Source organism: Brassica oleracea, chromosome C2, assembly GCF_000695525.1.
Source record: "Brassica oleracea var. oleracea cultivar TO1000 chromosome C2, BOL, whole genome shotgun sequence".
Lineage (NCBI taxonomy): Eukaryota > Viridiplantae > Streptophyta > Magnoliopsida > Brassicales > Brassicaceae > Brassica > Brassica oleracea.
The window spans coordinates 20,394,499-20,409,216 of record NC_027749.1 but is presented as its reverse complement, the minus strand read 5'-3'; the positions used below and the strand labels follow the sequence as shown (position 1 = coordinate 20,409,216).

Below are 14,718 nucleotides of genomic sequence, written 5' to 3'. Positions count from 1 at the left end.
GCTAGGGTTAGGGTTTTAGGGTTTTCCGATTTGGGTATTAGCTTAGGGATTTAGAGTTTCGTGCTGATAACGTGTTATAAAAGTAATGGAAAATTCTATCTTTATTTATAATATAGAGATTTCTTATATAGGAGATTACACCGTCATAGATAAATGGAAAGATTACAAATCATAATCTCTTGGTTATGAGTCATCCACAATCTGGTTCAGAACATTGTATTATTTATTTAAGTCAAGGAACAAATAGCCAGCCATATTTGAAACTTGTGGAAGTCAAATAATAATGACGTCAATACACTAATATCTAGTTTCCCATTCAGTTTGTACTCTACATACGCCGGGTAGACAAGATATAACATCTATTTTCAAGTCACTAATAGTCCGATTCAATCCAAACGGACACGAAAAATAAAGTTACGGACTTACGAATCCATAAGTAAAGTTAGAAAAACATAAGAACCCTATAAAACGAGGAATAAACAAATTCTTTTTTCTCCTCATTGATGTGATAAATAATTTAAGAACTATGCACAAAATCCTCCTAATTAATCATCAAATCTTTACTCTTCACTCTAAATAGACGTTTCAATATTTGACTTTTGACCGAACCAGTCAACACAGGGAAGAGGAAGAGGAAATTGTCCTCCGTGACTGGCTTCTCGTAGCTGTTCCCTCCTTGACGGCATTATCTGTTGCATCAGTCGCACGTTCACAACGAGGACACATGGTTAAAATCGAGGCCGGCATTGCGTTTAGAGCTCGTAGTTCTTCAACTTCTTTTTGTAGAAGTCGATTTTGCTCCTTCAATGACCCAAAGCATCTCTTTAGATACTTACATTCCATCTCCGTATGCTTGAGCTTACTCCTATATATGATATTGGTTGACTGAGCTATGCGTACTATTAAAATGCATGCGTTGACACAAAAAAAAAAAATGCATGCATGCGCCATTTGTAGTTTTTAGGTTTTATCTTACACCAACCATATGCTTGAGCTTACTTTTATATATATATGTAAACTTTTTTCTTTACTGAATTTTGCATTATATATATATATATATATATATATATATATATATATATATGTAAAAGTTGTTTTAACAGTTTCTAAAAACTGAAAAATAACGGTAGAACACGACATTTTATGAGCTTCATGAAGAAACAGCCACGCAACATGTATCTAGAAGGAGTGTCCAGGGCCTTAACAGGTACAGATACAAGCTGGCTCCGGACCTAGAGTGGGGGAGTAGGGCCGAAGGTCTGAAAAAAAAAAAAAAAAAAAAAAAACATGTATCTCGATACAGTGCAAGCATGCATGCACCGATGCAAATGTACGTATATGCACATTCATGTGATGTACTATGTACATATGAATATATATATACACACAAATGTATAGAGAAAACATTGTTAAAAAGTGTATGTGTGCAGTGTTTTAAGTTTATGTTTCATTAAAGCAATATGCCTATTATATAGGACAAACATCATAATTGTGGACCGGCCAAAGATGGCTAAAAGAAATATACACATTGTTAACTGTCTCTAACTTTGTCCCTCATGTTCCCTAACGCTTTTTTTTTCTTGTTGATGCATTAATTAGATTCTATAATATTTTTGATTTTAATCACGGGACATTTATATAAGAATAAGAATACATGCTTTTTCATGTGTCGCATAGAATGCGTGATAACTGTATATGTGGGAATCAATGACAAAAACACTTGGATAAAAGTGGCTCACTTCCACTTTACTCCATTTTTCAAAACTACTTATTGTATATAAGGTTAATTATGTTTAGAATCTAAGTTACGATTACACACGATCTTATATTAAATATTCTGTCAACGCACTCTCATAAATTAATATATTCTCAACCACCATAAAACATAATTCCAAAAAAGTCTACACATATAACATGCTTTGCCGTATATGTATATACAAATATAATTTCGATACGGTATAAATCGTATTTTCCTCAATTTATATGTATTATAAACGATGCAATATACGAAAGCGGTAGATTGAAGGACGTACCGAGCTCTTCGATTTTGAAACCACACCTCAACTTGCCTTTGACTAAGCTTCAAAAAAGTGGCCAATTCTAGTTTTTGTTTCTGTGGTTTCATTATTATTCAACCAAAACATAATCAGCCGACATGATGATCAGAAAATCAACTCTCTTGTTTTCTTCTTTTTCTAACGTAAGCAAAACATATGTACCATAAAATAGTTTAATACATATACTTACAGAGGTTAAGGTATGCTTTTGTATGAAACTGTCTTCAAGAAGATGTGATTGCTCTTTAGTTAGACGGAGCTTTTTGCGCCGCCGGCCGCAGGAGTTGCTATCTTCTTCGTTGGCATACGGTTCTGCAGCGATCATCATCCACTCACGATCTTCCGTCTTTGGAGTTTGATTTATGTCCAAATCTCTCACCATGTGCTCACCTAAGAAAATATATTATATATCAAACAATTTCAGAGACAGCTATTACAACTCTATATAATATATATAGATGATTTTGATATCAATCTTTGGACCTTACCAGATGAAGGGTGTGAAGATAATTGAGAGAAGCTTGGAAGCGATATTGATAATTCTAACGAGCTTGATTTAGGTGAGAGGGCCATAGAGGATGGAGCAACAGAATTTGGTGAAGAGAAGATAGTTTTTTTATTGGAAGAGGAAAGGTAAAGTTAAAGTTTTATATGATAATAGAAATGTAGCTAGGTGTGTCTTTTTGTGTACACACACCTAGATAAAAAAAAGGAAAGGAATAGAATGAAACGAAGAGGTTTCTTTGAACCCGGGTTCGAAACCCCCTTACTTACCTAACTAAAAGAATTTTTCAGTTCAAAAAAAATCGAAGAGGTGTTGTTAGAAAAAGAAAAAAAAAAGAAACGAAGAGGTGTGTGTTTACGTGTGATTGGTGGATTTAGAGAGGAAATAATGTGGTTTGACTAGGGTTGTTAAGTCAAATCACATTCGTATGATTCTCTTCTTTTTTTTGTCAAACATCACATTCTATGAATATGATTAGTCTATTACGTGTTTTACCAGTTTTAACTATGGAGCTATTTTTTTTTTTAATTATGGAGCTATTAAATTCATTATTTCCATGTGGAGACAATAACGGGTTGGTAGATGAAAAAAAAAACGGGTGGTAAAGTGTTGTTTTGCGCCGAGCGTTAGGAGTACAATAATCTTAGAAAAACGAGAATGGTCTAATTAAAGCTTAAATGGATTTTGTTGTTTGCATAAACCATATAGATTAATACCGTAACAATTACAAATAATCATTTTTCCATATATTTGACTATCGGATTCAAACATTTTTGTTTTGTTTTGTTTTGTTTTGTTAAGAAGAGTTATTTTTAAAATCATTAAAAAAAACTCTATAATAAGACAGTGAAAAATTATGAATCTAAGATGCAAAATATTTTTCTTGTCATATACTCTCTCCGTTTCTGAATAAGTGTCACTTTAACACTTTGAACACAAACTAAAAAAGTAGCGGAAATATATATATAAGTTGTTATTAATTACATCTTTCTGACCAATAATATTTAAAATAAATAAAATTATTTATAAAACCAATGTAGTTTGCAATTAATTTTCATCTGAAAGTAAGTATAATTTGCATTGGAATTGTAAAGTGACATTTTTGTATAAAAAAAAAAAAAACTAGAATGACATTTATTATGAAACAGAATGAGTATATAAGAAGGTATAAGTATCAGGCGAGAGGTCTTAACTATTTTTTTTCAACTTATCGCTAGCTTAGTTATTTCACCAGCGTTCCTCACCAATTCTATAGAGGCACTTCTTTTTCCTCGTTCTCTTAAGTCCTTGTCTTTCTTTTTTATCATGGGAGTTTGAGCAATTGAGTTCTTGACGGTTTTAAAGTCAGTTGGCGCTGCTGGTGATATTCGAATCTTTGATCTGGTTTTCGGTGGTGTTTTGAACCGGTTCAAATATGGGGTTAGTTGTTCTTTTGGATCTTGTTATGTAGCTTGTTAATCGATGTTTATGAAACCTATTGGATACAGTTCGAGTTTCTTATCTCTCATTATTTAGTTGTCAGTTGTCAGTCAAGTGTGTTTTTGTGTGGGTTAGTGTTGTCTTGTCTTCTTTGGGATTTCAGGAGTATTTGTAAGCCATCTCGACATAACATTATATGGTGGGGCTATGTATTACGGGTCTGGTTTCTTTGTTGCTGTTGTACTTTCTGCTAGTCGTAGCTTTTATACTGGGGGTGCTCCTGCTTCATCTTGCTCTCTGGATCTGTTGGTGACTCGGGTTTGTCAAGGTCTCGTTTGCGGGGTCCGTCTTTTGAATGGTAAGTCGCTGTGGAGCTATCTACTTGCCTTCTCCTTGCCTTTGTGGTGTGTAGTGAGGTTTAAAAAAAAAGTAGTGGTTTGAATCTCCGACTCTTCTCTCGCGAGGAGGTGACCATTCTCTTGCTTATATATGGTTGAGTTTGGGAACATGAGTGTCCGCATGTTTGAGCCGTTAGTCCTTTTTGACGTTGTCAGCTTTTGGAGTCTTAAGACTTGATCTTGTGCTTTCCTCCCTTGAGGATCCGGTTTGTCTTTGCAGATTCTTTTGTTTACGCCGTAATCGGTGAATATGTGGTTCTGACCTGTGGTGGTTTATGTTCTTCTAAAGTTCTGGTTCGTGGGTTCAGCACGTGCTTTTCCAAGGTTTTCAAAATGGGCGCTTGTCCGTCCTCACTATATAGTTCAATTTTAGCGCCCTTGGTTCTTAAGCGTTTCAAGTACATTCTCCTTTGATTTTAGATATGTTTACTCTAGGATAATGGGTATATCTTTGGCATTATATTTAACTTTCTTTCTTATTATCTCTGGAATGTTCGATTTAATGATATCGCCGGCTTTAGTCTTTGAAAGGGTTGTGATCCTTGTCGACTTTGTGTTGTAACGGTGATTTTAAACGTTTTAATAAATTTAAAGATGATTAAAAAAAAGATCCAGGATTTTTTTTCATAGCTTCAAGTTTTAATCATGTACCATCCAAAATATATACAAAAAACTATATTTCAAATAATTTGAATAATTCGACACTGTAAAAGTGTAACATGGTTGATTTTTAACTGATATTTATATATAAGGTGCCTCTGCGAGTATTTATACAAGAAATATTACTATTGGATCTGCTTGTTAGTTGAACAATTACAATATCTTAATCACTAAGATGAGTCCGGTAGGCCAATAATATCATTAAGTTACTTGTATGTATAAAAGATAGTCAATTTTTTTTTTGTGAGTATATACACTAACATATATTCCATCTGTTTCATTATAATTATCGTTTTAGACTTGTGCACACACAGGGGCGGCAGAGGCAGCATATGAAGAGTGGAGCTAACTGACCCCACTATTTCTTAAAACTTTTTTGGTTTTGTTAAACCAAAATTATTTTGACCCTATTTAAAAATAAATTTTGATCCCATAAATACAAAATATTTCTGGTTCCACCACTGTGCACATATATTAAAAAAATATTTAATTTTGTATATTTATTAAATAAAAACATTATTACCAATACACCTAAATACGTTGTAACTTTTAACCAAAAGTAAAATAGATTAGAATATAAAGTTAATAAATTTTACATTGAAATTATAAAATGACACTTATTATGAAACGAAAATTTTACTCTACAACGATAACTAAACTGAAACAAAAATACGGTAAGTATTTAAGGTTTATACATAAAAATGTTTAACTAAAGACTTTATTTAATATTTAATGATATGTACTTTCGCATTATTGGGAGACAATTAACGCGTTATAATTGGCATGCATGCCACAAGATTTCCTAATGTCTATACTTATTGGCTCTTCCAAAACATCAATGCCTTTCGGCTTTTGCAACCAAAGTGAAGTTGTTAGGGGTCCCACTACCTGCGTTTGCTTTCTTTAGCCGACATTGATCCGGTTTATTATTTCACTTCGGTTTACTATTTTCCCCCGGTTCTGTTGAATAATTTCTTTCTTCCCGGTCCAGCGAATTGGTTCGTTGAAGAATCCAAGACAGGAACATAAAAGTACAGGTTCTCTTGAAAGATTACAAGCGACTTGTTGGTTCCATACTTAATACATTGAAGATAAAATGACCACAATGGTAACTAGTTAAGTCGGCTGATTAATGAGCTCAGTGAAGCCCATTGGTTCTCTGAACCAAGAATATGGCAGTAGCTCCACAACTACTGAATCAAGAATATGGTAGTAGATCTTTTCAGAAAAAAAAAAAAAAGAATATGGCAGTAGAACCTGTGGGTTCAAAATATAATACGTAGTGTTAATGCAATGAATTTCATTTTAAAATATGTTATGTCGTTTTATGCTATAAGTGTCATTTTAGAATTAATGTGATTTTAGAATTAATGTGACTTGTAAAAGAAAAATAATAAAAAAACCATTTTGTAAATAATATATATTAGTGCATTAGATTGAAAATGTTTAAATTAAAAAAAGAAACGATAAGAGAATTCTAGAAAAAATAAGAGAGTATAAACAAATGTATTTTATAATACTCTTATCAATTAAATTATTTACATATAAAATATATATTTTAATTATCATCCAACACTTGTGTTAAGAAAATAACAAAGTTGAGAATAACCAATTTATTAAGATATAATGAATTAAAATATAAAAGCCAAAAATCATGCATAAGCTTATATCAGATGATACAAAGCAAGTGAAAGTTAATATGTTTGAGATATTTGATTACAAGATTCACTTCTTTGTATTTTCTGTAATAATTAGATTCCAAAGTTGCTAAACAAAACATAAAACCTAATTTATGTCGTACAAATATGAAATGCGATTTTATTTAGGTTTCTTGTTCATGCTTTTTTTTCTATTTTTTCTTCCTTTGTATTTTAAATGGCTTAAAAGAATTTTGTTATAAATAATAAAATATTTAAGAGAACATGTGTCTCAAGTTATCCAATAATCTTTATATTCTATCAAACTTCTTAATTTTGGGAATGTTATGCGGACTGATCTGTCTCCAAATAATCCAACCCGCATCGGATTCAATCTTAGTTAGGTCCGTGCGGGTTGGCCCGCCGCGGGTTGCGGTTTGTATATATATGTCATGCGGGTTGCGGTCTACCTTGAGTTTCTGTATTAGTTGATCAGTGATTGAACTAGTAATTTAGTGACCCAGAAAATAGTCTCATTTATTTTTTGAAATCAGGTTTTTAAACATCAAAATTCTATTATCATTGTTGTTTTTTTTTTTTTGACAAAGGGCTTATTATCATTGTTGTTGCTATGACTCAAAAGTGAAATTAAAATGGTGTTAGTTTGGCATGTACATTAAATGTCAATGGTTTGGTGTGTTTGTTTCTAATAAATATTTGGACTATACAAATTATTATGATAATGATTTTGAATCCGTGACCACATATGAATTTGGCCACAAAACTATTCATGATATTATTTGAATGGACAAAAAATCTTCATTCTTAAACACTTGCTCACTTATTCCGCTAATAAATAGAGCATGCTAAAATCTCACTCCTCTCCTAAAATCATAACCATCCATTTTCTTAAGATAAGAAAAAAACATGGCAGAACCGTCTTGTTTGCTGGGGAAGCTTGAGATAGAAGTGGAGATCAAAGCTTCGGCTGAAAAGTTCCATCACATGTTCGCCGAGAGACCACACCATATCCCCAAAGCAACTCCGGGCCACATTAAGGGATGTGATCTGCACGAAGGCGAATGGGGCAAAGTCGGCTCAATCATCGTCTGGAACTACGTTCATGGCAAGTCAAATTTATGCACTATTTGATAAAACCATTCGGTTGATTCAAAACTGAAATTAATTAAAACTCATTTTTATGAGATATGCAACGATCACGAAACTGATATTATAGACGGTCACTAAACTATACTAACACTGATTACATTTTTCAATAACAAGAGAATTCCAAACAAGAAAATTAATTTAAAAAAAAAATATTGCCCAAAAATAGAAAAAGAAAATTAATTTTCAGAGCAGAAATTAATCTTGGCATATATATCCACGAGGGGATGACCACTGTAATACCATCATTGGATACAATATACATTCTTATGATATTTTCTTTGAACTACATTCATGTTGATTCTCAAAATCAAATCGGTGTATATAAATAAAATTTGAACTAATTGGTGCAGATGGAGAGCCAAAGGTGGCGAAGGACATAATAGAAGCGGTGGATCAGGAGAAGAACCTGTTCAAGATGAGGGTTATAGAAGGTGATCTCATGAAAGAGTACAAGAACTTTGTGTTGACGATCCAGGCGACCCCTAAGCATGAAGGGTCTGGAAGTATTGTGCACTGGCACATTGAGTATGAGAAAATTAGTGAGGAGGTGGCTCACCCTGAGACTCTTATCCAGCTCCTTACAGAAATGTCTCAAGGGATCGACGAACATCTCTTGACCGAAGAATAGAGGACCCCTCCTCGTATGTGTGTGTGTGTTTGCTCTCGTCTTAAATAAGGATGTTTGCTTAATTATGTATTGGGAATTTAATAAAACAACTATCCGGCCATCCATTTTTTAACTCTCAGCTATTTTATTAACAAGACAACCTCTGAGCTGAAGTCCGTTAGTATAATTAACCCTTTACTTTTAAGAACGTTTAATCCCTAGACAGCTTCCGTCAACAATAAGAAAGTGTTGTTTTATTGTAACAAAACAACATGTTGTCAACATTCTAAAAGTGAAACAATAAGGTGTCTTCTTCAGAAAAAAAAAAACACTTTCAGAAAACAGATTGAATTGCGACAATCATCTTCATAACTAACCTAAGAAAGCAAATCTTTCATTCTAAAATTTAAGACTTGAACGTGAACAAGCATTATCATTGTCATTCCTTAGTTTCTACGAACAAACTTTCAATTTTTTATAAGATCAATAAAACTTTAGAACTTGAATAAGCTGAAAACGAGTTTTAAAACTAAATATTCTCATTTAAAAAACATCTCCTTAAACCATTATCTTTTGTTTTACCAACAATATAGATCAAACTAGCATAATTTTATCATTAAAACAGAGCATCGCATTGTATACCAAAAAAACAGAGCATTGTATACAAAAAAACAGAGCATCATAAAGTGTAACATAGTTCAACCAAAGACAAACGAACATCGTCAAAAGGCATAACTTAAGAAAAGAAACATTTGTATCATTTTCTAAGAAACTATGGAGGATTGTGTTGGTCTTCTTCTACCATAATCTTATGTTTTTTGCTCGGTCTTCCTCGAAGTCTCTTAGGTGGTTTAGACACGGCTTCACGCTTGGATGAGCGTATATTGTGCCCGACTTGTTGTTGTTGACAGTTACTGGATTTTCGAACTCTACCTTGCACCTTCGTTTTTTCATTTAATTGGCATTAAAACAATTGTTTTTGGGTTTAACGTTGCCAATGACGGAAAGTCAAATTTTCTAATAGCTTTTAGTTAAGAAATTATTTCATTATAAAAATACTTAAGGGTTAAAAAACAAATGGGCCTATAGCTGAGGGTTTGTTTCATTAAAATCTCTTATGTATTTGAAATAAATAATGTAGAATAGCATACTACAACAGTTGTGTTAAAAACTATTTTTTGCTATTTGAGAAAATTGTCTTTTTATGTAATATCTGGAAATAAGTAAGTAACACATATTGAAAAAAATGTAGAATAGCAAAAATAAAAAAAAATCTTTCACAAAAAATTTTAAAAATCTAAACTCTCTTTAACATATAATATATTTCATATAAATAAATATTTTAAAATTATTTGCAAAATTGTTATTTCAAAGTAAAAGAAATATTATTACCCCCTGATTTTACATTCTAGATCCGTAAAGTTAACCCTTAAATTCCACCTCTACAATCTAAATTCTAATTAGTACACATTAAACATTAAAAGATCTGTTTTGAAATACAAAAAAAACAACTGAAACTAGTTTTTGATATATTTTGAGGAGACATGATGATTTGTTTTCTTTATAAAAAAAAGACATGAATCATGATGATCTGTTTACAAGTGAGAGGAAAAACCATCATTTATTTGGTAGACAACCATACGTCCTTGTTGCCCTCTAGATCGCAACTGATTTGTTCTGTCATTTTAGGTGCTATCAATTTGTGCGGGTCTACTTTTTCTTCATTCAGAAAAATGTCGCAAAATGAGTGTTAGGAAAACGCTAGACGTTAAAATTGCATGCTGGAGTCTAGACGATCAAATTATACGAAACATCTATTAATTTTTTGGGAACATCAAGTTCGTTATAAAATAAAGAGTGAATGTATGGAATATACTCAATTAAGGTCTAAATTAGATGAATGCCCATAATTATGGATAACCCAAAAAAGTCACTTTTTGACACTGTGCGGATGAAAAATACCCTCATGCTTTATCGAAAACAAGTAACTCTAGATTTATCAGTTAAATATTTACATAGTAGGTAACAATCTACATATCAACTAACATATCAGCTAATAATTTCAGTATCATCTAACAATCTATGTATCAAACAAATGTATAGACTAACAAATCATATATCAGTCAATGAAACTATTAACAATTAATTAGTTATCTATCAAATAGCCCCAAAACTATTTGTTACAGCTAACACTTCATGTATCGATTAATAATCCATTAAAATCTAAATAATAGCATGTAAGTAATAAAATACCTACTAACGTATATATTATCTAAAAGTTGATTATGGGTCGAAATTAGAAACATTGGAATTGGGGTGAGATAATAAGATTAGCATTATGGATGTTAAAAGAATCAGAATAAAAAAATAAAGATTTGTGTTGAATTAGAAGATGATTTGAAGAATCTATACGAGAGATAAAGAAATTTGAACACATAAAAAGGAAAAAGGGAGAGAGATAGAGATAAGGGTATTATAATCATAAAAATATTAAAAAGAAACAAGAATATATGACAAATTATATGGGCTTTTGGGTGCATTCTTACCAGTTACTATAAAATAAAATTCCAACACAGGCCTAGACTTTATAAGAGGCCCAAACTTTGTAGGAGCATCATTCTGCTCAATGCCATTACAAATTTACAATTGTCTATGGTGAGAAAGTTACTCGATCGAATGTTGAACGTTTTATAAGTTAATAATGGTGAGACCTCTTCGGTTGTAGGCTTGTAGAGTAATATAAGCAACAAGCAAGCTCCATCACACTTGTGAGATATATAATTATCCATTGAGAAGGTCTAATATTGAGTGGAGATTCCTGGTGGATCAATTCTCCACATGAGAGTCTTGTATGTGAATACAACAAAAAAACCATTAAATATAAACTAGCGTAAATACTAGGCATGGTACCATATTCCCATATTGATTCTTCCTCCAAAAGACTGCACTTATTATATAAGCAGAGTTAGACTAACATCGAAGATCAACTAACATAAAAAGCGATGGCTCAGTTGGCGAAATCCATGATAGAAGTGGAAATCAAAGTATCAGCTGACAAGATTTTCCAAGCTATTAAGGCTACTTCCCGCAGCGTACCAAAACTATCTCCAGAGAAAATACTTAGCGTGGAGGAGCAAGTCGGTGATTACACCAAGAACTGGACTTTGTCTATCGGTAAAATAAAATAAAATAACTCTCCTCTTATTACAACAATTCCCATATATAACTCTCTGTATCACTCTAATCTGATATGGGTTTCGTTTGCAGATGGAAAAGTGGAGAAGATGAAGGAGAGAGTTGAAATAGACGAGGAGAACAAATCAATGACTGTGTTTGTGTTCGATGGAGATGTAATGGAAAACTACAGTAGCTTCAAATGCAACCTTCAGATTATACCGAAGCTCCATGGAAGAAGTATAGCGAGATGGAGCTGGGAATACGAGAAGCTTAACTCAGATTCTCCAGCTCCTAACAAGTATATGGATTTTGCGGTCTATCTCACTAGAGATATTGAGTCTAATCTTCTGAAAACATAAAGCTGTAAGTTAATATGTATTGATTTGTTTATAACAATGATTTCATCTCTTTATGCCATGTGTGTACGTGCGAAAGTTACATCAATAAAAGTTTGAAGGGGTTGGGTTTCTACTTTTATGAATACTATTAAAAGGGAAGAATTCTTAAAAAATCTACTTAAACAAAAGATTGTTACAATACAAGAAAACACGCCGAATTCCGACGGAAGTTCCGACGGACATCAATGTCGTCGGACATTTGTGACGGATTACTGACCAATTTCCGACCAAATCCAAAAAAATGAAGTCGTCGGAATTTTCCGACGACTTTTCGACGACATTCCGATAAAAAATGTAACTGTTGTAGTCGTCGGAAGTTCGTCGGTATATTCCGACGAATTTCCGACGACATTCCGATTAACAGTAAAGTCGTCGGAATTCCGTCGGTATTTTCCGACGAATTTCCGACGAACCATGTGACCGTTGCCGACAAATATATATGACCGTTGACCATTTCATTAGATTTAATTATTTTATTGGTCTTACCTTATATTTCTCTAACTATATAAATATTTTACAAAATTTAAAGGAACTCATTTATTATTTTCATATAATCTATTTTATAATTACTCTAACAATAATCCCCATGAATATATGACAAATTATTCAAACATGTTTACACATAACGTGACCATTACCACATATAGTTCTAATAATAATATAAAATTTTTAATCGTTTAGTTAGGTTTAATATATGTTGTAAAGGAGAATCATCTGGTATATAACAATTTTTTTTTTATTTTTACGTGAATTAGAAACTAAAAGTCTTAATATCAACTATTCAACTATGAAACATTAATTTAATTAATTACATATAATCAATTATTAAGATTTGATCTTACATTCTTATATATGAACTAAATGATTAATTTTATCATAAAAAATATCAAATGAGTCTAAATGGGTTGGAGATTTAAATGAAATTAGTAAAAAAAAAAAGACTGGTCTAAATAAAACATGTTTATTTACTTTACAAATTCTAACAATGCATATGATACGTTTTATTGAATTTTCACAAATGTTAAATATCTTACACTTTAAATCAGTAGTTTAGGTTGTTTGGAAAAACATATTCGTCATTATTATTTTTTGCATAATTTTGTTTATAAATAGTAATTTTAGGATATTTGATTATTTAGAAATTAAATATAATTAATATATGTAGGTATATAATTTGTATTTTAAAATTTTAAATATTCATTTAGTTCTCAGTTCGGTTTCTATATTTTTTTTGTTCCAAAGATATATGATATGCTAGGTTATTTATGAAATTTAGATTAATTTTGGTTTTTTTTTCCAATTTGATACGGCTCAGTGTATCCGGGTAAATATACTCAAACCTATACATTATCTTATATAAAAATTATATTAGAAAAAAATATTTAATTTCAAAAATACACCCGCGCTTTCTTAAAAAAACTTAACAACATGGTTTGAGTTTTGTTCTAAGATGTACGGATTTTCGTACCTAAAATTTCCTAATCATTCAAAAAAACAAACAGGAAATGCTATCGAGTTAAGCTTAGCTAACAGTATGAGTGCATCTCTAGTTCCCACTGATTAACTAAAACATGATCCATAAAATGAACAGTAAATAAAATTTGATTTTATTAATACCCAATTCGCCCTAAACAGTTTTTAACTTCTAATAGTAAAATCAATATCCGATAGTGACGATTACCAATTTACCATATATTTTAGAAAAAAAAATTCCACACTCACCTGGTCGATATTATTTGATAATTTCTTTCTTCCCAGCCCAGCCACTTGGTTAGTTGAAGAATCCAAGAGAAGAACAAAAGTACAAGCGACTTGTTTTGGTTCTATAGTGTAAGTGCAATGATGACATCACACTAGTAGCGCATCACACAATAGTAGTGCATCACAGTAGCAGTGCAGAAAATAATTCGAGAGAAAAAACAATTACAAACAAACACTTATGCTTTATTAGAAATTTTCTTTAAACAATCCATTACAAAATTGTTTATTCAGCTTTACACGTCTATTGTTAACATCCTATCACACGCTACCGAAGGATTCCTAATCTACCCAACTTTGTTTTCCCCTTGCCTGATACGTCAGCGACTACTTCAGGATGACCAAGAACACTTCCAAGAGTTTCTCTCTCTCAATAAGGTTAGTCTATGTGTCTTTGTTTCAATACAGACTACCCCTGATGATAGGAGTTTCAAGGCTCCTAATCAAATGTTGTAGAATAAAGGATGTCAAACTAGTTCTAGGTGATTCTAAAGTAAAAGGAATGCAAGACCATGCTTAATCTAAGTGCTATCAATTGGTGAGATGATTATTTTAACTAGAATGCTACTAAATTGCAATAAAGGACAAAGCTTTCTTTCTTATGAGATAAGAGAATTCATGGGCTAAAGGAATTGACTTTGGGTGATCAAGTTTTAATCTAAAGGTGTTAATTTTCAACCAATCTATCTACCTTAAACCTAGAAACCATCTTAAACAAACTCTATCTTTAGATGAATGTTCATTTACTAAGATAACTCAAGCATCAAATCTCTTTGGTTGAATGTTATCTAAGTAATCATTAATTTCAAGTCTACTAGCCATCTTAACACCTTTAACAACAAACCTCTTTGGTAAATAATGTTAAAAGCTTAGGAGAGTTGGTTCAAGCATTTCATCAAACACCTTTCAGGCATGAAATGCCTAGAGCTCAA

At 31.9% G+C, this 14,718-nt stretch overlaps 3 protein-coding genes across 3 annotated transcripts; 2 read left to right on the top strand and 1 right to left on the bottom strand.

Moving 5' to 3' along the window:
• Positions 1–252: 252 nt before the first annotated feature.
• On the bottom strand, positions 253–2,765 carry LOC106325257 (homeobox-leucine zipper protein ATHB-X-like). The gene is made up of 4 exons (XM_013763292.1): positions 2,546–2,765; positions 2,248–2,447; positions 2,034–2,113; positions 253–865 (listed from the first exon to the last, which is right to left on the bottom strand). Exons 1-4 carry the CDS (start codon positions 2,628–2,630, stop codon positions 613–615), a joined length of 618 nt encoding a protein of 205 aa, XP_013618746.1. The 5' UTR covers positions 2,631–2,765; the 3' UTR covers positions 253–612.
• A 4,780-nt stretch (positions 2,766–7,545) lies between these two features.
• Positions 7,546–8,586, top strand: LOC106326828 (MLP-like protein 43). Its single transcript, XM_013764762.1, has 2 exons — positions 7,546–7,802; positions 8,197–8,586. The coding sequence occupies exons 1-2, from the start codon at positions 7,604–7,606 to the stop codon at positions 8,472–8,474; spliced, it is 477 nt and encodes a 158-aa protein (XP_013620216.1). The 5' UTR covers positions 7,546–7,603; the 3' UTR covers positions 8,475–8,586.
• Positions 8,587–11,429: 2,843 nt separating this feature from the next.
• LOC106326831 (MLP-like protein 31) lies at positions 11,430–12,101 on the top strand. Its single transcript, XM_013764765.1, has 2 exons — positions 11,430–11,627; positions 11,721–12,101. Exons 1-2 carry the CDS (start codon positions 11,456–11,458, stop codon positions 11,987–11,989), a joined length of 441 nt encoding a protein of 146 aa, XP_013620219.1. The 5' UTR covers positions 11,430–11,455; the 3' UTR covers positions 11,990–12,101.
• The last annotated feature ends 2,617 nt before the right edge of the window (positions 12,102–14,718 follow it).

Coding starts and splice junctions, on each gene's coding strand:
- LOC106325257 (XM_013763292.1), bottom strand. CDS start 2,630: ATGGCCCTCTCACCTAAATCAAGCTCGTTAGAATTATCAATATCGCTT. Junction 2,448..2,545: donor ATCTTCACACCCTTCATCTG/GTAAGGTCCAAA, acceptor ATATTTTCTTAG/GTGAGCACATGGTGAGAGAT. Junction 2,114..2,247: donor AAAAGCATACCTTAACCTCT/GTAAGTATATGT, acceptor ATGAAACCACAG/AAACAAAAACTAGAATTGGC.
- LOC106326828 (XM_013764762.1), top strand. CDS start 7,604: ATGGCAGAACCGTCTTGTTTGCTGGGGAAGCTTGAGATAGAAGTGGAG. Junction 7,803..8,196: donor CGTCTGGAACTACGTTCATG/GCAAGTCAAATT, acceptor TAATTGGTGCAG/ATGGAGAGCCAAAGGTGGCG.
- LOC106326831 (XM_013764765.1), top strand. CDS start 11,456: ATGGCTCAGTTGGCGAAATCCATGATAGAAGTGGAAATCAAAGTATCA. Junction 11,628..11,720: donor GAACTGGACTTTGTCTATCG/GTAAAATAAAAT, acceptor TTTCGTTTGCAG/ATGGAAAAGTGGAGAAGATG.